General features: G+C 39.7%; 1 protein-coding gene and 1 long non-coding RNA gene across 2 annotated transcripts in view; one reads left to right on the top strand and one right to left on the bottom strand.

Moving 5' to 3' along the window:
- Window positions 1–16,189, top strand: part of LOC134800770 (KH domain-containing, RNA-binding, signal transduction-associated protein 2-like) — a 352,308-nt gene that overhangs the window by 320,988 nt on the left and 15,131 nt on the right. The window contains exons 4-5 of the mRNA XM_063773318.1: window positions 6,195–6,311; window positions 6,627–6,773. Of these exons, the coding sequence (XP_063629388.1) occupies window positions 6,195–6,311; window positions 6,627–6,773 (264 nt within the window). The remainder of the gene's footprint in view (window positions 1–6,194; window positions 6,312–6,626; window positions 6,774–16,189) is intronic.
- LOC134800878 (uncharacterized) overlaps window positions 1–16,189 on the bottom strand; it is a 56,671-nt gene that overhangs the window by 35,435 nt on the left and 5,047 nt on the right. The gene's annotated exons all lie outside the window — the stretch shown is intronic.

Here is a 16,189-nt window from a genome sequence, read left to right on the forward strand (position 1 = left end):
ATAGGCCAAAGGTATGGCGCTATCTTTTCGAGCATAATTTTTTCTCGATTTTCCGAGGCGCGTTCTTTTCATAGATTTTATTTATATTATAAATACACTTCATAGATCCTTGGGTCTACAATAGAGCAATATTAGCCCCTGCAACATCATCAACAGAGCGGACTAGATCCTGTGATTGGAACACTTGTTCAGAGATTGGCCGAGTCCCGCGCGCCATTTTGTAAATTGGTTTACATTCGAGCGGAGTGAAATACGATGTAGTAAGCGAACAAGCAGGATGATTTGCTGCGATCTGTTCAATTTGTTGCTGTATCGCTGGAAATTGTGTATTTTAGAAATTTAGACTAACATCATCTTCCTCGCGTTATCCCGGCATTTTGCCACGGCTCATGGGAGCCTGGGGTCCGCTTGACAACTAATCCCGAGAATTGGCGTAGGCACTAGTTTTTACGAAAGCGACTGCCATCTGACCTTCCAACCCAGAGGGTAAACTAGGCCTTATTGGGATTAGTCCGGATTCCTCACGATGTTTCCCTTCACCGAAAAGCGACTAATAAATATCAAATGATATTTCGTACATAAGTTCCGATAAACTCATTGGTACGAGCCAAGGTTTGAACCCGCAAACTCCGGATTGAAAGCGCTTCTATGTATTTTAGAATAACGAAACAATATAAACAGTTTCTGACCTTATTTTTCCAATCTTTTATTTAACTTGCCGTTAGTGTGAGTTAAATCTCGGATGCTAAATTTAACCCACTTGAGTTTTCCGATTGAGCTGAAATTTTGTATACAATAATATATAAATCAGATGACAATTATGATGACATATATCTGATCTGATGATGGAGACAGGATGTGGCCATGAGAACTCTGTGATAAAACAAACGCAAACTGTACTTTTTTCTAAATTTTAGACCCAGTAGTTTCGGACATAAAGGGGAGAGGGGAATGGTCGGACTGACAGACGCACGAGTGATCCTATAAGGGTTCCGTTTCGGTGTTAGGGGTTGTAAGAATTGTCTCGATGAGTATTAGTTGCCTGTGGAAATAAAAGTACAGACAGCGAAGCTTGTACCAAAAACCGGTCAAGTGCGAGTCAGACTCGCGTTCTAAGGGTTCCGTACATTACCCAATTTTGAGACTGCATAGGTTTTCCTGTTATCTGTAGGTAAAGAACTATTTTGTGTATTTTTTTCAAAATTTTTAGAGACAACATTTTAGTTTCGGAGACAAAGGGGGGGGGCAAGGGTGGAGTAGACAGACATACAAGCGCACGAGTGATCCTATAAGGGTTCCGTTTTTTTTCCTTTTGAGGTACGGAACTCTAAGAATGAACTTTTTGCCAAAAATTTACTCTATTTCATTATGGATTCTTTTAAATCTACATACTTGGATTACATCGCCGAGTGGTCTGCTAGCTTTGGCATTTGTGTAAATCCAGCTAAATGCCAAGCCATAATTTTAGGTAGCCAGTGGCAAATATCTAGGTTGTGTAACACGGCTGTTTTAAAAGGGGGTAAAATAATAAATGAAAAGCTCCGGCTTGTGGAAAATGGAAACTGCCATGTTAACAAAATAAAATTAAATCAAAATTAAATTAAATAGACTAAACGGAAACCTTGCTGCAGGAAAGCTAGGAGGAGAAACAATTAAACAAATTTATATCTAACAAACTTTATTAATCTAATCATTTACTGTTAAATGCTCAGTGGTAAGCTGGGTCGCTTCACAGGTTCTAGTTATAAGGGATAACACCCATTAATTAAAAACTAAAAACTAAATTTCGAAATACCTACGTTTTATGCACCAGAACTTTCAAAACTTCAAACTGAATAAAATTAAATCATAATTAACCATTTTAAATTAGTAGTTGGTGGCGAATGCCACTCAAAAGTTATGCAACAGACCGACCTCAAAAACTGCTGCTGGAACTGCAGCAGCGGGGAGCGAACTCGCCTTTCCCCGGGAAGCTGGCCGCTAACCTGGTTGGAGCCGGCCGCTGCAGATGGCGTGGTACAGATCCCACAGCCTCATATTACCACTTCTAAACATCTTCAAATGAATTCCAAAAGAAATCGAAAGCTCTTCAAAAGAATTCTAAAGCTCTTCCAAAAAAATTCACAAGCTCCCGGCTCCTGTAAACCGAGAAATGGATACATTAGCCGACGCCTTAATGGCCGCTAAAGAAAATATGAAACAATTGGAAATTTAGCTCACCGCACTGGAAGCTGTTAGGACTTCTGGCGGAGCACTCCCAACCCTCGAGCAGGAGTCAACTCTGTAAAGAACCAAAAACCTGGTTAAGGACGAACCCACAACGTTTCGCGCCATTGTGGAGTTGATCACACCTAAATTCCATTTGCACTTACTCAGTGGAGCACACCGAAGGACTCGAGCTGCTTCCAGCATTTCGACCAACATGGCGAATGTGTGGTCTCACCACAAATAGTACTCATGCGAGCGTGCGTCCCCGGAGGGGTCCACACATCAAAAGTGCATGTCATCTCAAAATGACCTCCTCATATGTTGAGTACAAAAGGCCAAAACAAAAGTAGGGTGCCAATCCCTTGAAGACACAAATCCTACGAAAATTCTGACTGATTTATTTAACAATTCACTCCTGAGCCTAAGAAATATATTTTATCAATAAATCTAATAAAGTTTCATTTCAGAGCCCCCTTTTTGGAGTCTGTTATTCCTATGTTTTATTTAACATCTAAATTCTCTCTTACCTAAAAAACATATCTAAATCATACAAAGTTTTCCTGGAGTGACAACCTAAATATCTCAAGTTTTAATTATTTTTACTCGTATGAAAACCCCGACAACAGATAAGCATAAAGAGGTGCATCTCATGAATGCAACAGATTATGCAAATAAGTGCAACCAATCGAGTTAGTTTGGGATATTGTTAAAATCGTCGAAATAAGAAAAGGAATTCAACCCAAAAATATTAATTTAAAATTTAAGAAAATGTCTACGTTACAATACCCCCCTCCCCGATTTTAAGGTTCAACGTAGGTGAACCGCTCGCTGTCCTCAGCGACTTGCACCACTAAAACAAAATGAGGACCAGAAAACTAATCTACTCAAAAAACTGATCTAGAAAACCTAGAATCTCAACAAAAGGACTGACGCAACTTCGAGTTTCAAACTTACCAAAAATGCTCAAACAAACTACCCAAAATCTAAAAGTGAAATCATACAAACGTTAATCAATCTAAACAAACTGCTGTTCTGACCGAACAAAAAAATCTAAACAACATCTCGAACCCACGTCAACACCACGAAAGGTGAAAAAAAAACTATGCGGCCAACTGCGCTGCACATAGAAAAAAAACCTCCGTCTATCCTTCCAACCCGTAAACAAACTGTTGGCCTTCCCAGTACAACGCCACGTTGGGCGCCATTGTAACACGGCTGTTTTAAAAGGGGGTAAAATAATAAATGAAAAGCTCCGGCTTGTGGAAAATGGAAACAGCCATGTTAACAAAATAAAATTAAATCAAAATTAAATTAAATAGACTAAACGGAAACCTTGCTGCAGGAAAGCTAGGAGGAGAAACAATTAAACAAATTTATATCTAACAAACTTTATTAATCTAATCATTTACTGTTAAATGCTCAGTGGTAAGCTGGGTCGCTTCACAGGTTCTAGTTATAAGGGATAACACCCATTAATTAAAAACTAAAAACTAAATTTCGAAATACCTACGTTTTATGCACCAGAACTTTCAAAACTTCAAACTGAATAAAATTAAATCATAATTAACCATTTTAAATTTGTAGTTGGTGGCGAATGCCACTCAAAAGTTATGCAACAGACCGACCTCAAAAACTGCTGCTGGAACTGCAGCAGCGGGGAGCGAACTCGCCTTTCCCCGGGAAGCTGGCCGCTAACCTGGTTGGAGCCGGCCGCTGCAGATGGCGTGGTACAGATCCCACAGCCTCATATTACCACTTCTAAACATCTTCAAATGAATTCCAAAAGAAATCGAAAGCTCTTCAAAAGAATTCTAAAGCTCTTCCAAAAAAATTCACAAGCTCCCGGCTCCTGTAAACCGAGAAATGGATACATTAGCCGACGCCTTAATGGCCGCTAAAGAAAATATGAAACAATTGGAAATTTAGCTCACCGCACTGGAAGCTGTTAGGACTTCTGGCGGAGCACTCCCAACCCTCGAGCAGGAGTCAACTCTGTAAAGAACCAAAAACCTGGTTAAGGACGAACCCACAACGTTTCGCGCCATTGTGAAGTTGATCACACCTAAATTCCATTTGTACTTACTCAGTGGAGCACACCGAAGGACTCGAGCTGCTTCCAGCATTTCGACCAACATGGCGAATGTGTGGTCTCACCACAAATAGTACTCATGCGAGCGTGCGTCCCCGGAGGGGTCCACACATCAAAAGTGCATGTCATCTCAAAATGACCTCCTCATATGTTGAGTACAAAAGGCCAAAACGAAAGTAGGGTGCCAATCCCTTGAAGACACAAATCCTACGAAAATTCTGACTGATTTATTTAACAATTCACTCCTGAGCCTAAGAAATATATTTTATCAATAAATCTAATAAAGTTTCATTTCAGAGCCCCCTTTTTGGAGTCTGTTATTCCTATGTTTTATTTAACATCTAAATTCTCTCTTACCTAAAAAACATATCTAAATCATACAAAGTTTTCCTGGAGTGACAACCTAAATATCTCAAGTTTTAATTATTTTTACTCGTATGACAACCCCGACAACAGATAAGCATAATGAGGTGCATCTGAATGCAACAGATTATGCAAATAAGTGCAACCAATCGAGTTAGTTTGGGATATTGTTAAAATCGTCGAAATAAGAAAAGGAATTCAACCCAAAAATATTAATTTAAAATTTAAGAAAATTTCTACGTCGCAGTTGAGTACAGTACCTGTTGCTCCGATCCTTTTTGAGGATACTGTAATTCCGGTGAGCAGTCGGGTTAAGAATCTCGGATTAGTTTTAGATTCCAACCTTTCCTGGTCTGGTCAGCTCTCGGAGACAAGTCGGAAGGTCACAGGTACACTTAGAACTCTATATAAATTTAAAAACTTTCTGCCTGTAAGCACGAAAAAAATGTTAGAGCAGTCCTTAGTGTTACCAATAATTGATTACGGGGATGTGTGTACTACTAATGCCACTCAGGAATCACTCAATAAACTAGACCGTCTACTCAATAACTGTATTAGATTTATATTTGGACTTCGTAAATACGATCATGTCTCCTTTTACCGCCGGCAGCTCAACTGGCTCTCCATCCGTCGTCGTAGGTCCTTTCGGATCCTTTGTATCCTATTTTCGATCCTGTTTGAGCCTTCTGCTCCTGGATATCTCAAAAGTAAATTCGTCTTCGATACTCCTCGTCCAGGATGTGAGCTGCGTACCTCCCGCGTTCTCAAACTGACCATACCTTCTCACCGTACTGGTTTTATGACTAATTCTTTCGCCGTCCAGGCTAGTCGTCTTTGGAATTCACTCCCTCTAAATATTAGACAAGCTCCAAGTAAGTTTTCTTTTAAGCGGTTGTTGCGTAAGCATTTGCTAAAACAAGAGTTCGAATAATATCCATCATTATTATATTTATAGTATGTATTGTATAAATATGTAGTAGTTTATATATATTTTATTTATTTATGTAGTTTATATGTATAGTTTGCTTTTTTTATATTCACTGAATAGGTATATTTCTCTCTCTGCACCAATTGTAGATGTCTGTTTGGCCCTATGGTTGACTGGTAGAGAATGCCATTTGGCATTAAGTCCGCCATTTGTACATTTTTGTATATACTTTGTGCAATAAAGTTTAAATAAATAAATAAATACATACATACATCACTGGCTCAGTGACCCAAAGAGGATCTTGGCCTCTGACACAAGAGAGCGCCACTCTGCCCTATTCTGCGCCACTTCGCGCCAGTTGGGTACTCCGAGGGCGGACAGGTCTTTTTCGGCTTCGTCACTCCAGCGGTATCTGGGCCGCCCGGACGGACGTTTTCCGCCCGGGTGCCCCACATACGCTCTTCTCACAGCACGATCCTCCCCCATCCTCTCCAGGTGACCAAGCCAGCGGAGTCGTGTGGCTTTGATCTCGCCAATTATAAATAAATCTAATCTTCTGTTCTTTTAAATCTAATCTTAATATATTTAAACATATTTTGTTCACAGTTCAACTTCGTCGGCAAGCTGTTGGGCCCAAAAGGCAACTCTCTGAAGAGGTTACAAGAAGATACGCTATGTAAGATGGCCGTGCTCGGCCGTGGGTCCATGAAAGACAGGCAGAAGGTACGTTATACTAAAGCAGTTCTACTTCATTATTATATTGTTGGGCCTAATATGGATATATAAGCACAGAATAAATAATAGTACAACCGTGCAGAAAGAACACTTCCTACAAAACCGAAGCCTGAGTCAAACTCTCATTTCTGTGTGGTAGTACTATTATTAATTTGTTCTGTGCCACTGGCCTAAGGTTATGGCGGCATCGTCAGCCACGTTTGCCACGAATGCTTCTAATATTTTTGCCTCGTTACGTTATTACATAACGAGGCAAAAACGAGGCATTATTGCCTCTTCTAATGTCGCTTTATGTTTGTCCAGGAAGAAGAGCTCCGCGTGTCAGGCGACCCGAAGTTCTCCCACTTAGCTGAAGAGCTGCACGTGGAAGTGAGCGCTTTCGCCACGCCCGCCGAGGCGCATGCGCGTGTAGCGTACGCGCTTGCAGAACTACGACGGTTTTTAGTACCGGTAAGTCTATAGCTTTCCTTACTTACTTGGTTGGCGCGATGACGCAAAATGAGTCTTATTTAGCCTGCAACACAAGAGCACGCCACTTTGCTCGGTCCCGAGTGGTATCACGCCAGCCTTCGCTGACGCGAAGTCTCTATCCAAAAAGCCTATAAAAAAATCTATAGCTTTCATCTTCTTCGTCGTTCCCTTATGACTGAGGATCGTGACCAACAACTATGTCCCTCCATTTAACGCGATCAAGCGCTATGCGCCCTTTGCATGCTTGTCTAATGGAATTCGACCATCTTGCAGGGGCTCTTCCAGTGGAAAATATAATAATGAAATAAAATTGTTAATGTTGTAGAAAATGTCGAGAGAGGGCAATAGAGAGAATTCTCTACAGGCGGGCGTTATGCCTGGGGACCGAAGTCCACCGAGAGTTGGTGGGAAGTTGTATATATGGGTCAATTTTCAAATAGGCATTTTTTGCTGTCCCACGGCTAAAACTCGAAGTCCATAGGACTAAAAGACTGGGTATGTATATATTTTCATTCAGTGTATTATAAGCTTTAAAAATAATGCATAACTGTACCTAAAATATTATTTGTTCCTGACAAAATCGTATTTGAAGTTCCAAAAACGGCGAAATTTGCCGTTTTTCGCGTGTCCCAGTGGCGGCATCGCGCAATAAAAAAAATCATAACTTTGGATGTAGGGAACGTATTATAAACAACTTTGTATTTCTATAAAGAGCATTTTCTAGAGAATTGATTTAATCATATTGATAAATTAATGCGTTATTTAATAAAACAAGGGAAGCCTTTTTATCGCTGTCCCGCGCGGCACCTGTTTTGTTATGACTTAAATATACCCCCTATAATCTTCTTTGTCTATTGAATAACGGTTAGATTAAATTTACAACGCAATAGTGCGGTTAGTTGGGCATCGATTGACATCAAATGTAGAGCCGGAAACAGTTTAATTTATTTAAAAACAGATAAAAATCTCTTTCGATATATTTTGGTACGACTACAATGACATTTGTATGGACGCTTAATACGTTGGTACATAGTTGGAATAAAAATGTTTATTTTATAATAATAGTTGCAAATATAGTGTTAAAATAAATGATAAAATAAATAAGTGAATCGGTTGTATTGTGTAGGAAATATCGCAAAAAAATATTATTAGCGACATGTCGCGACATTTGTATGGCGACATTTATACGGCTATTTTGACCGTATAAATGTCGATTGTGGCATACAAATGTCGACATAGTGCCATACAGATGTCGAGAAGGTGTTATACAAATGTCGTCAGGGTCTTATAAATGCAACAAAAATAATAAATAGTGGCATATACATGTTGATACTGCCATATAATGTCGAAAATATGCCTTATACATGTCAAAAGCGCCTTACAAATGGCTAAATAGTGTCATACAAATGTCGATCTTTAAACGTCCATATCTAGCTAACTATAAAAAGTACAGAGGTGCCTCCTACAGTATATTTTTTGTTGTTAAGAACCCTTCCTAAAACGATGATTATAAATCAGATTTTTCAAAAATAAAAAAATGCCATACAAATGTCGAAAAAACACCCTCTTCAAAAACTGGCATGTGGAACTCCATAAGCGCGATGTAGGTTTCTACCAAATTGCGTTCTAGGTAGCTAACGCCATCTGTTAGAACATTGTGGCGCGACGTAGCTAACGCCATCTGTTAGAACATTGTGGCGCGACGTCGACAGTGACAGAAGAGACGCCGCAAGCTAGTAACAAATTAAGAGCATATGAAGTAGAGAGTTACTGTCATGGTAAATTATGTAGCTACGTTCATTTACTGCCATCTTTCGACAGAAGATTAACACTGTATGAACGCCATTTTTCTTTGATCCTTATTCTTTCACTGATATGTGTTAACTTGTTAAATATTAATATTAACGCCATCTACTCGAGCATAAGATAGGCTGAAGGTTGTGGCGCCATCGCTCGAAAACATTGCACCATACCTTTGGCCTATAGTCGAGTAGGTGGCGTTAATATTAATATTTAATAAGTTAACACATATCAATGAAAGAATAAGGATCAAAGTCAAATGGCGTTCTAACAGTTTATGTTCTGTCGAAAGATGGCAGTAAATTTACAGTGGCTACATAATTTACTTTGACAATCCGTCTCTATAGACTCTATTCTCTTTGCTAGTAATAATGTGTAAGAAATCTCCATGAAAACTCAGTTCGAAGACATTCAAATTTGTCAGTTGTGGACGCATCGACAATTATCGCACTACAAAATGCAGACTGCGCTGAAATATTGGTCGCCCATCGAACTGGGCCTACCACAAACCACGTTCGACCTGTTGCGTCCGTGTCACACTTACGTACGAATTTGCAAGTGCGACAGAGAGGCAACACGTCGAACGTGGTTAATGGGAGGCCCTCTGGAGTGCGGCGGTCCGGAAGCTAACACGTAATTATTCAAACGAATACGAACGCCACAGTAAACTATACAGGGTGGAAAAAATTAATGGGCCCTGGAGGGAACGTGCCTTAAAACCTTAAGCCAGCTCATTTTACTGAAAGGGAACATTTTTTATTTATAAAAAAAACATAGGTAATTCAAATTCAAATTCAAATAATTTATTTCGGAAACATATGTCCATAGTTGTTAGTAACAAAAAATAACTTAAGAGCTAGCGTTAGTACAATTAATACACACATAAATATTATCACAGTCAAAACACAATCATACATAACCTAGTGAGCAATGCAAACGGTTCCAGTGCTCCTGGAAGCGCCCCTGCCATCTATCTGCAATGGTGTTTAGTATGCTGTTTGGGCTGCCACTCAACCTCTTCACTAAGGATGCCCCTCTTTTGCGCAAAATAGCGGCAAAGCTGTCTGTGTGAGCATCGGTAAACATTTGCGATGCACTACAAAATCGCGGCAACCCCAACAGCATCCTAAAACCATTGTTGTACTGGACTCTAAGGGCCCTGAGCGCCTTCTGCGTGTAGTTAACCCACAGGCTGCAGGTGTAAAAGGTCTGACAATATGCTTTAAAGAGCGTCACTTTAACATTCTTAGAACACCTTGCAAACCTGCGAGCTACCATATTGCATCTGACCGCCAGGGCCCTACGCTCCCGTTCTATGTCCAGGTCATCACTCATGGACTCAGAGACCCAGTGTCCGAGGTATTTAAAACGCGTGACTTGCTTCAAAGGATCGCCATTCAGCTTTACCTGTGGAACTGAGTATGTTTTGCTACCGGCCTTGAACAGGAGCAGTTCGCTTTTTGTGACATTGTACCTCAGACCATGGGCCTCCGCGTACCTCTCACATATGCGCAGCAGTTTGTTGAGGGCGCTGACAGATGGCGCCAGCAGTACCATGTCATCTGCGTAGCTGATGTTATTGACCATTTTTCCGTCAATTGAGCATCCGACCATGGCACTGCTGAGCTCATCCATCAGGCTGTTCATATACAGGTTAAAAAGACAGGGCGAGCTAAGCCCGCCCTGTCTTACTCCACACTCAAGCTTGTACATTTTTGAGAGCGAACCGGCCCATTTAACACAATTGCTCTGGTTTTCATACCAGCAATAAAAAAAAAATAAAATAAATAATAAAATAATTGCAATAAATAAATAATTGCAATCAAAGATATCTTTTAAATTCGCTTAGTCTCGCCCGGGAATCGAACCGATTAAAAATTAAAAAAACCGGCCAATTGCGAGTCGGACTCACGCATAAAAATAGTTTGTATTTTTAAATATTAAGTTGGTTCGATTCCCGGACGAGACAAGCAAATTAAAAAAACTTTTGAATTTTTTGTTTCTTTTTAAAAATAAAAGTATAGTGAATAGAATCAGGCGTTACTTTGCGGAAATCCATACTAATTAAAACCAAAATATTACTTTGCTAATCCGCGAAAAGCAAATGCTTTTCGCGGATTAGCAAAGTAATATTTTGGTTTTAAATAAAAGTATGTTTCCCTTGAGTAAAATGAGCTTAAGGTTTTGGAAAAAAATGATGGGCCCTGGAGGGAACGTACGTTCCCTCCAGGGCCCTTTTTTTCCACACTGTATTACCTAGCTAATAAGGGTAGCTGGTTGGTGCACGTGTGACCACATTGTGAACTCTATTACCTACGTAACAAGGGTGGCACAATGGAAGCAAATTAGTGGGTAATGCAAGCGGCAATTGCGGCTAGTTGTGCAATATTGAACCCTGTTACTTACGTATTAAGGATGAATAATATATACTAAATGGAAGAGTGAGTGGCTAATGTGGGTGACGGGTGCGGTAAAGTGGGACACTTTACAGCACTAAATACTGGCTTTATGTCAGCTAATTTTGCTGGGATAAAGTTGGTTAGGTTGTTTTACGATTCGGTTCGAATAATTTTGTTTTTTACAAGCTTTTGTTTAACTTGCAATGTACCTATGTATGTAGTTATGTAACTATGTTTGTACGGGTCAAATCTTGCAAGCTAAATTTGACCCATTTTCCGACTTCCAATTAATAGCACTAGTCCTAGTTTTAAGTTTTAAAAAAAAAAAAAAAAAAAAAAGCTGAAAATTTGCTTACATATGTAAGTCGAATGACAATGCAATATTACATGGTACCATCGAGCTGATCTGATGATGGAGACAGGAGGTGGCCATAGGAACGTACAGTCAGCAATATAAGCTTGTACCAAAAATGAAATTTTTGCCATAAAATTATTGTTTTGAAGGACCAAAAATTTGTGCAGGTGTCATAAAGCCAATAATGTCAAAGTAGAGACGTGTTTCAAAGACCACATTTTACTTAATAACGATATTTTACTGAAAGGCCAAGCGCGCACTACGTATTTAATTTTTGCGACACGATTTTGGAATCGCGCTGTAATATATAGGTATATTTTTTCTCGTATATATATATACGCACTGACATATATATACACATACGTTGCATTTCTGTGACAAAATTATGGCACGACAAAAAATCGTAGTGCCCGCTAATGGCCTACAAAGTTCGAACGTGCATTTTTTAAGTATACTCGTATTTTGTAAGATTCATTGGCCGCAGGCGTTTTCAAGTTTGGCAGCTGAAGAAGATGGCGCTGTACGGCGCCATGTGATTTGTGATAAAAAAGATCAGCTAAGTGTAGGGCGATGGGGTCGAAAAGTGCTCGAGTGGAGACCACGGACTAGCAAGCGCAGCGTAGGACGTCCTCCCACAAGATGGACAGACGACCTTGTTAAGGTCGCCGGAGAACGCTGGATGCGGGTCGCTTCCAACCGGTACGAATGGAGGTTCAAAGGGGAGGCCTATGTTCAGCAGTGGACGTCTTATGGCTGAGATGATGATGATGATGACGATGAAGTGTTGGGTTCTACTTGTGATGCATGTGTAAGATTAAATACGAATACTAAATTTTTTGATTAAGTACAAAATGTAAAATGTACATAGGTACATCATTTGTTATGTACAATATTAAACTAGTATAAGTAGTATAATGTCTTTGGTTTGTAAATACAAGCTGTTTCAGCTGATCCTCCTTGCCCCGCGGCCCGCATTCTAAGCGACTACAATTTACCCTGACGACATTGCATAATGAGCCTTGAAACCGCAATCCACTTTTAAAAATTTTAACTTGATCTGATATTGATTTAATATTTATCTTAGTTATACTTATATTTAGTTGGTGAGAGTCCAATGTATACAGTAATATTGTATCTTCTTCTTCTTCTTCGTCGGTATCACTCTTGACAGAGTGGTCGTGGTCATCACTTCCCTCCCCTCGGCGGCATACGTGACCAAAAAAGGTGAGGATACGAGACTGCACCAAAGATGATAAACGCTGCTTGATGCCGAGTTCTCGACGGAATTCAGTCCACGATACTCCGAGCATTCTTCTCCAGCACCACATCTCTAGGGCGTAATATTGTATAAATATCATCATAATCGTTTCAGCCGTGAGAAATTGACAAACAGGCCAATTCGACATCGTATACGACGTATACTGACATCAAAATGCTGTCATTTAGTAATGGTGTCTCTCATTCGTGCCAATATAAGTACGAGTGAAATGCATGACTAAATGACGCCATTTGGGTATCATTTTAATGTCAGTGGATGTTCGAATTGGCCTGAAAGGCCACCTCCAAGTATAGGGAATATTACGCGAAACTCTACGTAGGGGTCGCCACTACCACTATCCATCACAATCTGGGGGTCTGCCGCGAGACAAGAAAACCGAAATTTCGTTATATGTAACCTCTCTGTCACTCTTGCATATTCGAGCGATAAAGAGACAGAGATAACTAATTTCGATTTTCGCGTTTCCCGGTAGGCCCTTATTAACAAACCGCCTTGCTGCATCAACGTCATATTTTATCGTCTGTGAAAACTTGTCAAAAACAGTTTAAGGCACAGTATGTATAAGTTCCTCTATGGTTTACTAGAGGCGCTAGTGCTGCACTCTGGCGGCAGAACAGCAGTAATACCCCCTATTCCCACAGCCATCGGTCAAGCGCCGCCTTCAACCAACGATTTCCCCCGAATATCAAATCGATAACATATTGTTGAAGTCTGAATGCCCCTCCTGTTGCCCCAGCACGCTCAATTTGTGCCCAAAATATGCATCTCTTGATATATGACCCTCATTTAAGGCGTTTCGGGCACTTGGTGAAAGTATCACTTGCAAGAAGACATTAAATATAAGTGCTTTGTACTTAAGTAAGGTGTGTTGAGGTTATTCCATAAATTCTGTTCTAATTCTGTACATGTGGGCATTTTTATTTAAAGTTGTACCCTCATCAACTTGCATTTTAGATTTTGGATTTTTTATATTATTTCCACTTAATTATTGATTGATTCCAATGAATTACGAGCTCTTTCGATCCTATACGAGAAAAAAAGTGTTCCCAAAATTTCATAAAATTTTATTAGGTGGTTGCATTAATATCCGCTGTTCACATATAGATGTGGGTAGCAATTTTTACACTGAAGTATAATTACTGTGACATGTACATTTTTGAAGCTCGAAAGTGTGTTAATATAATCCAGTTGACAGTCAGCATTTTTATATTCAATAAGTGATATTTAATACACAGTAAAAAATGGATCGCGATAAGTTATTTATCCGATGTGTACTTCTTTATTATTTCGATTTGAAAAAAAGTGCGGCTGAAGCTCACCGATTGCTCGCGGAAACTTATGGGGAATCTGCTCCATCCGAAACAGCATGCAGAGATTGGTTTAGAAGGTTTAAAAGCGGTGACTGTGATGTTTATGACAAAGAACGGCCAGGACAACCGAAACCATTTGAAGATGAGGAATTGAAAGCGTTATTGGATGATAATCCCGGTCAATCGCTTAAAGAATTAGCTCAACAACTTGGAGTCGATAAATCAACTGTATCGCGACGTTTGCATGCCATTGGGAAGATACAAAAAGAAGGAAAATGGCTGCCGCATCGATTGACCGACAGTGCTATTGCGAACCGGCTAAACATCTGCATTTCATTACTTGCAAAGCAAAAAAGGAAGAGTTTCTTATGGCGTATCGTGACCGGAGATGAAAAATGGATCTATTTTGATAATCCAAAACGAAAAAAAACATGGGTTGATCCTGGCCAATCGACAACATCGACTCCAAAGCGAAACATCCACGCTAATAAGACGATGCTCTGTATTTGGTGGGATATGGAAGGAGTTGTCTATTATGAGTTGTTAAAGCCGAACGAAACAGTCACCGCTGAGCGTTATCAACAACAGTTGGACAATTTATACAAAAATTTGATGAAAAACAGACCATCGATTGCATCGAATCGACGAAAAGTGATTCTTCTTCATGTTAACGCTCGGCCTCATGTTGCTTTGAAGGTCAAACAAAAATTAATGGAATTTGAATGGGAAACCCTCCCTCACCCAGCGTATTCTCCAGACCTGGCTCCATCATACTATCATCTGTTTCGGTCGATGCAGCATGATTTAGAAGACAGGCATTTCAAAAATTATGAAGAAGTCCAAAAATGGATTGCTGATTGGATAGAGCTTTCTTTCGCCACGGAATTCAATGGTTGCCAGAGAAGTGGGAGAAGGTCGTAGCTGCCGATGGCGCATATTTTGATTAAAATCATGAAATTTTTTATCATACAAATAAACGTTCAAAAAACATAAAAAACAGCTACTTTTAATGCAACCTCCCAATAGTTGTCCGTCATAGAGTTTGTATTGAAAACCGTAACCAAACGGACCAAAAATTTTGGGGACACTTTTTTTCTCAGTAAAAATGGAGAAGCTCGTGATTCTGAGTAGAAATAATATAAAAAAATCCCAATTCTAACACAAAAATGTTTGGTACAACTTTAAATAGAAAAGCCCATATTTATGTCATTGTCTGTGACATTTAATAAATAAATTAGTCTCATTGCAACTGCTATTCTGTTCGTTTCATTTTAAGAACAAGTTCAAAACACTGATTTAAACTTTCACGGTTATTAAACATTATCAAACTGCACAACGGGACTTAACATTTGACGTGGCTGAGCATTTGCTGGAGTCAGGACCAAACCACTGGATTGAGCTGCATAACCCTAAAATCCTTTCCACGGATCGCCATTTCTACAGTAGAAAAGTGCGGGAAGCCATTGAAATAAAAAAACATTGCAATTTTAATCGGGACGAGGGTTTTAAGATCTCATCCACATGGAATCCAGTCATTAGTAAATGTAAGCGGAAACGAATATCGACAGTCGATAAATCGAATATCGTTAGTGTTGTGTGTCGATTATATTCTTTGCGACAGAGTGACATCCCTAGTGCGCAAAACGTTCAAACTGATAAACATGACCAAGTGCGGGTAGTTCGAAAAACTCGCGCGGCTAGAAGATGTTGATGTCAACTTGAGCCAGTCTTCTCCGAGACCACGGGGACAACGCCGTCCTCGAAACGTCGGAGGTAAATCTTAAAACTTAATTACGCGATTAAGTCCCGTTGTGCAGTTTGATAAGTTCAAAACCTCCACAAATTGTTACTTCAGAATCTCTTTTACCTTTATGAATTTAATGCCGTTACACGTCTTGTTGTTATACGTTACACGTCTTGTTCTTTATAGATATGTTACACGTCTTATCAAAAACATAAATTTTCCCAAAGGTGTAAGCGTAAATTTCGCGATAGCTGCCACAGAGTATAATACAATCTGCCCAGCATTTTCTCTGAAAGGATTTTCTCATCGGTTGATCGCGAGTTATGGCGAAGGCCCCGGTCCGTTGATGAACTCCTATAGATAATGCACTTAGAGCATTTAATAACTGGAGTCACCTTTAAGAAAAACCTGCCGAAAAACTTGCACAATTGTGCAAACTTTTGTATGGACTGACATGGCTATTTGTACGTTATGTACAAATCATGTAGAAATAGCAATACATTTGACG

This window comes from Cydia splendana, chromosome 20 (genome assembly GCF_910591565.1).
Source record: "Cydia splendana chromosome 20, ilCydSple1.2, whole genome shotgun sequence".
Taxonomy (NCBI): Eukaryota; Metazoa; Arthropoda; class Insecta; order Lepidoptera; family Tortricidae; genus Cydia; species Cydia splendana.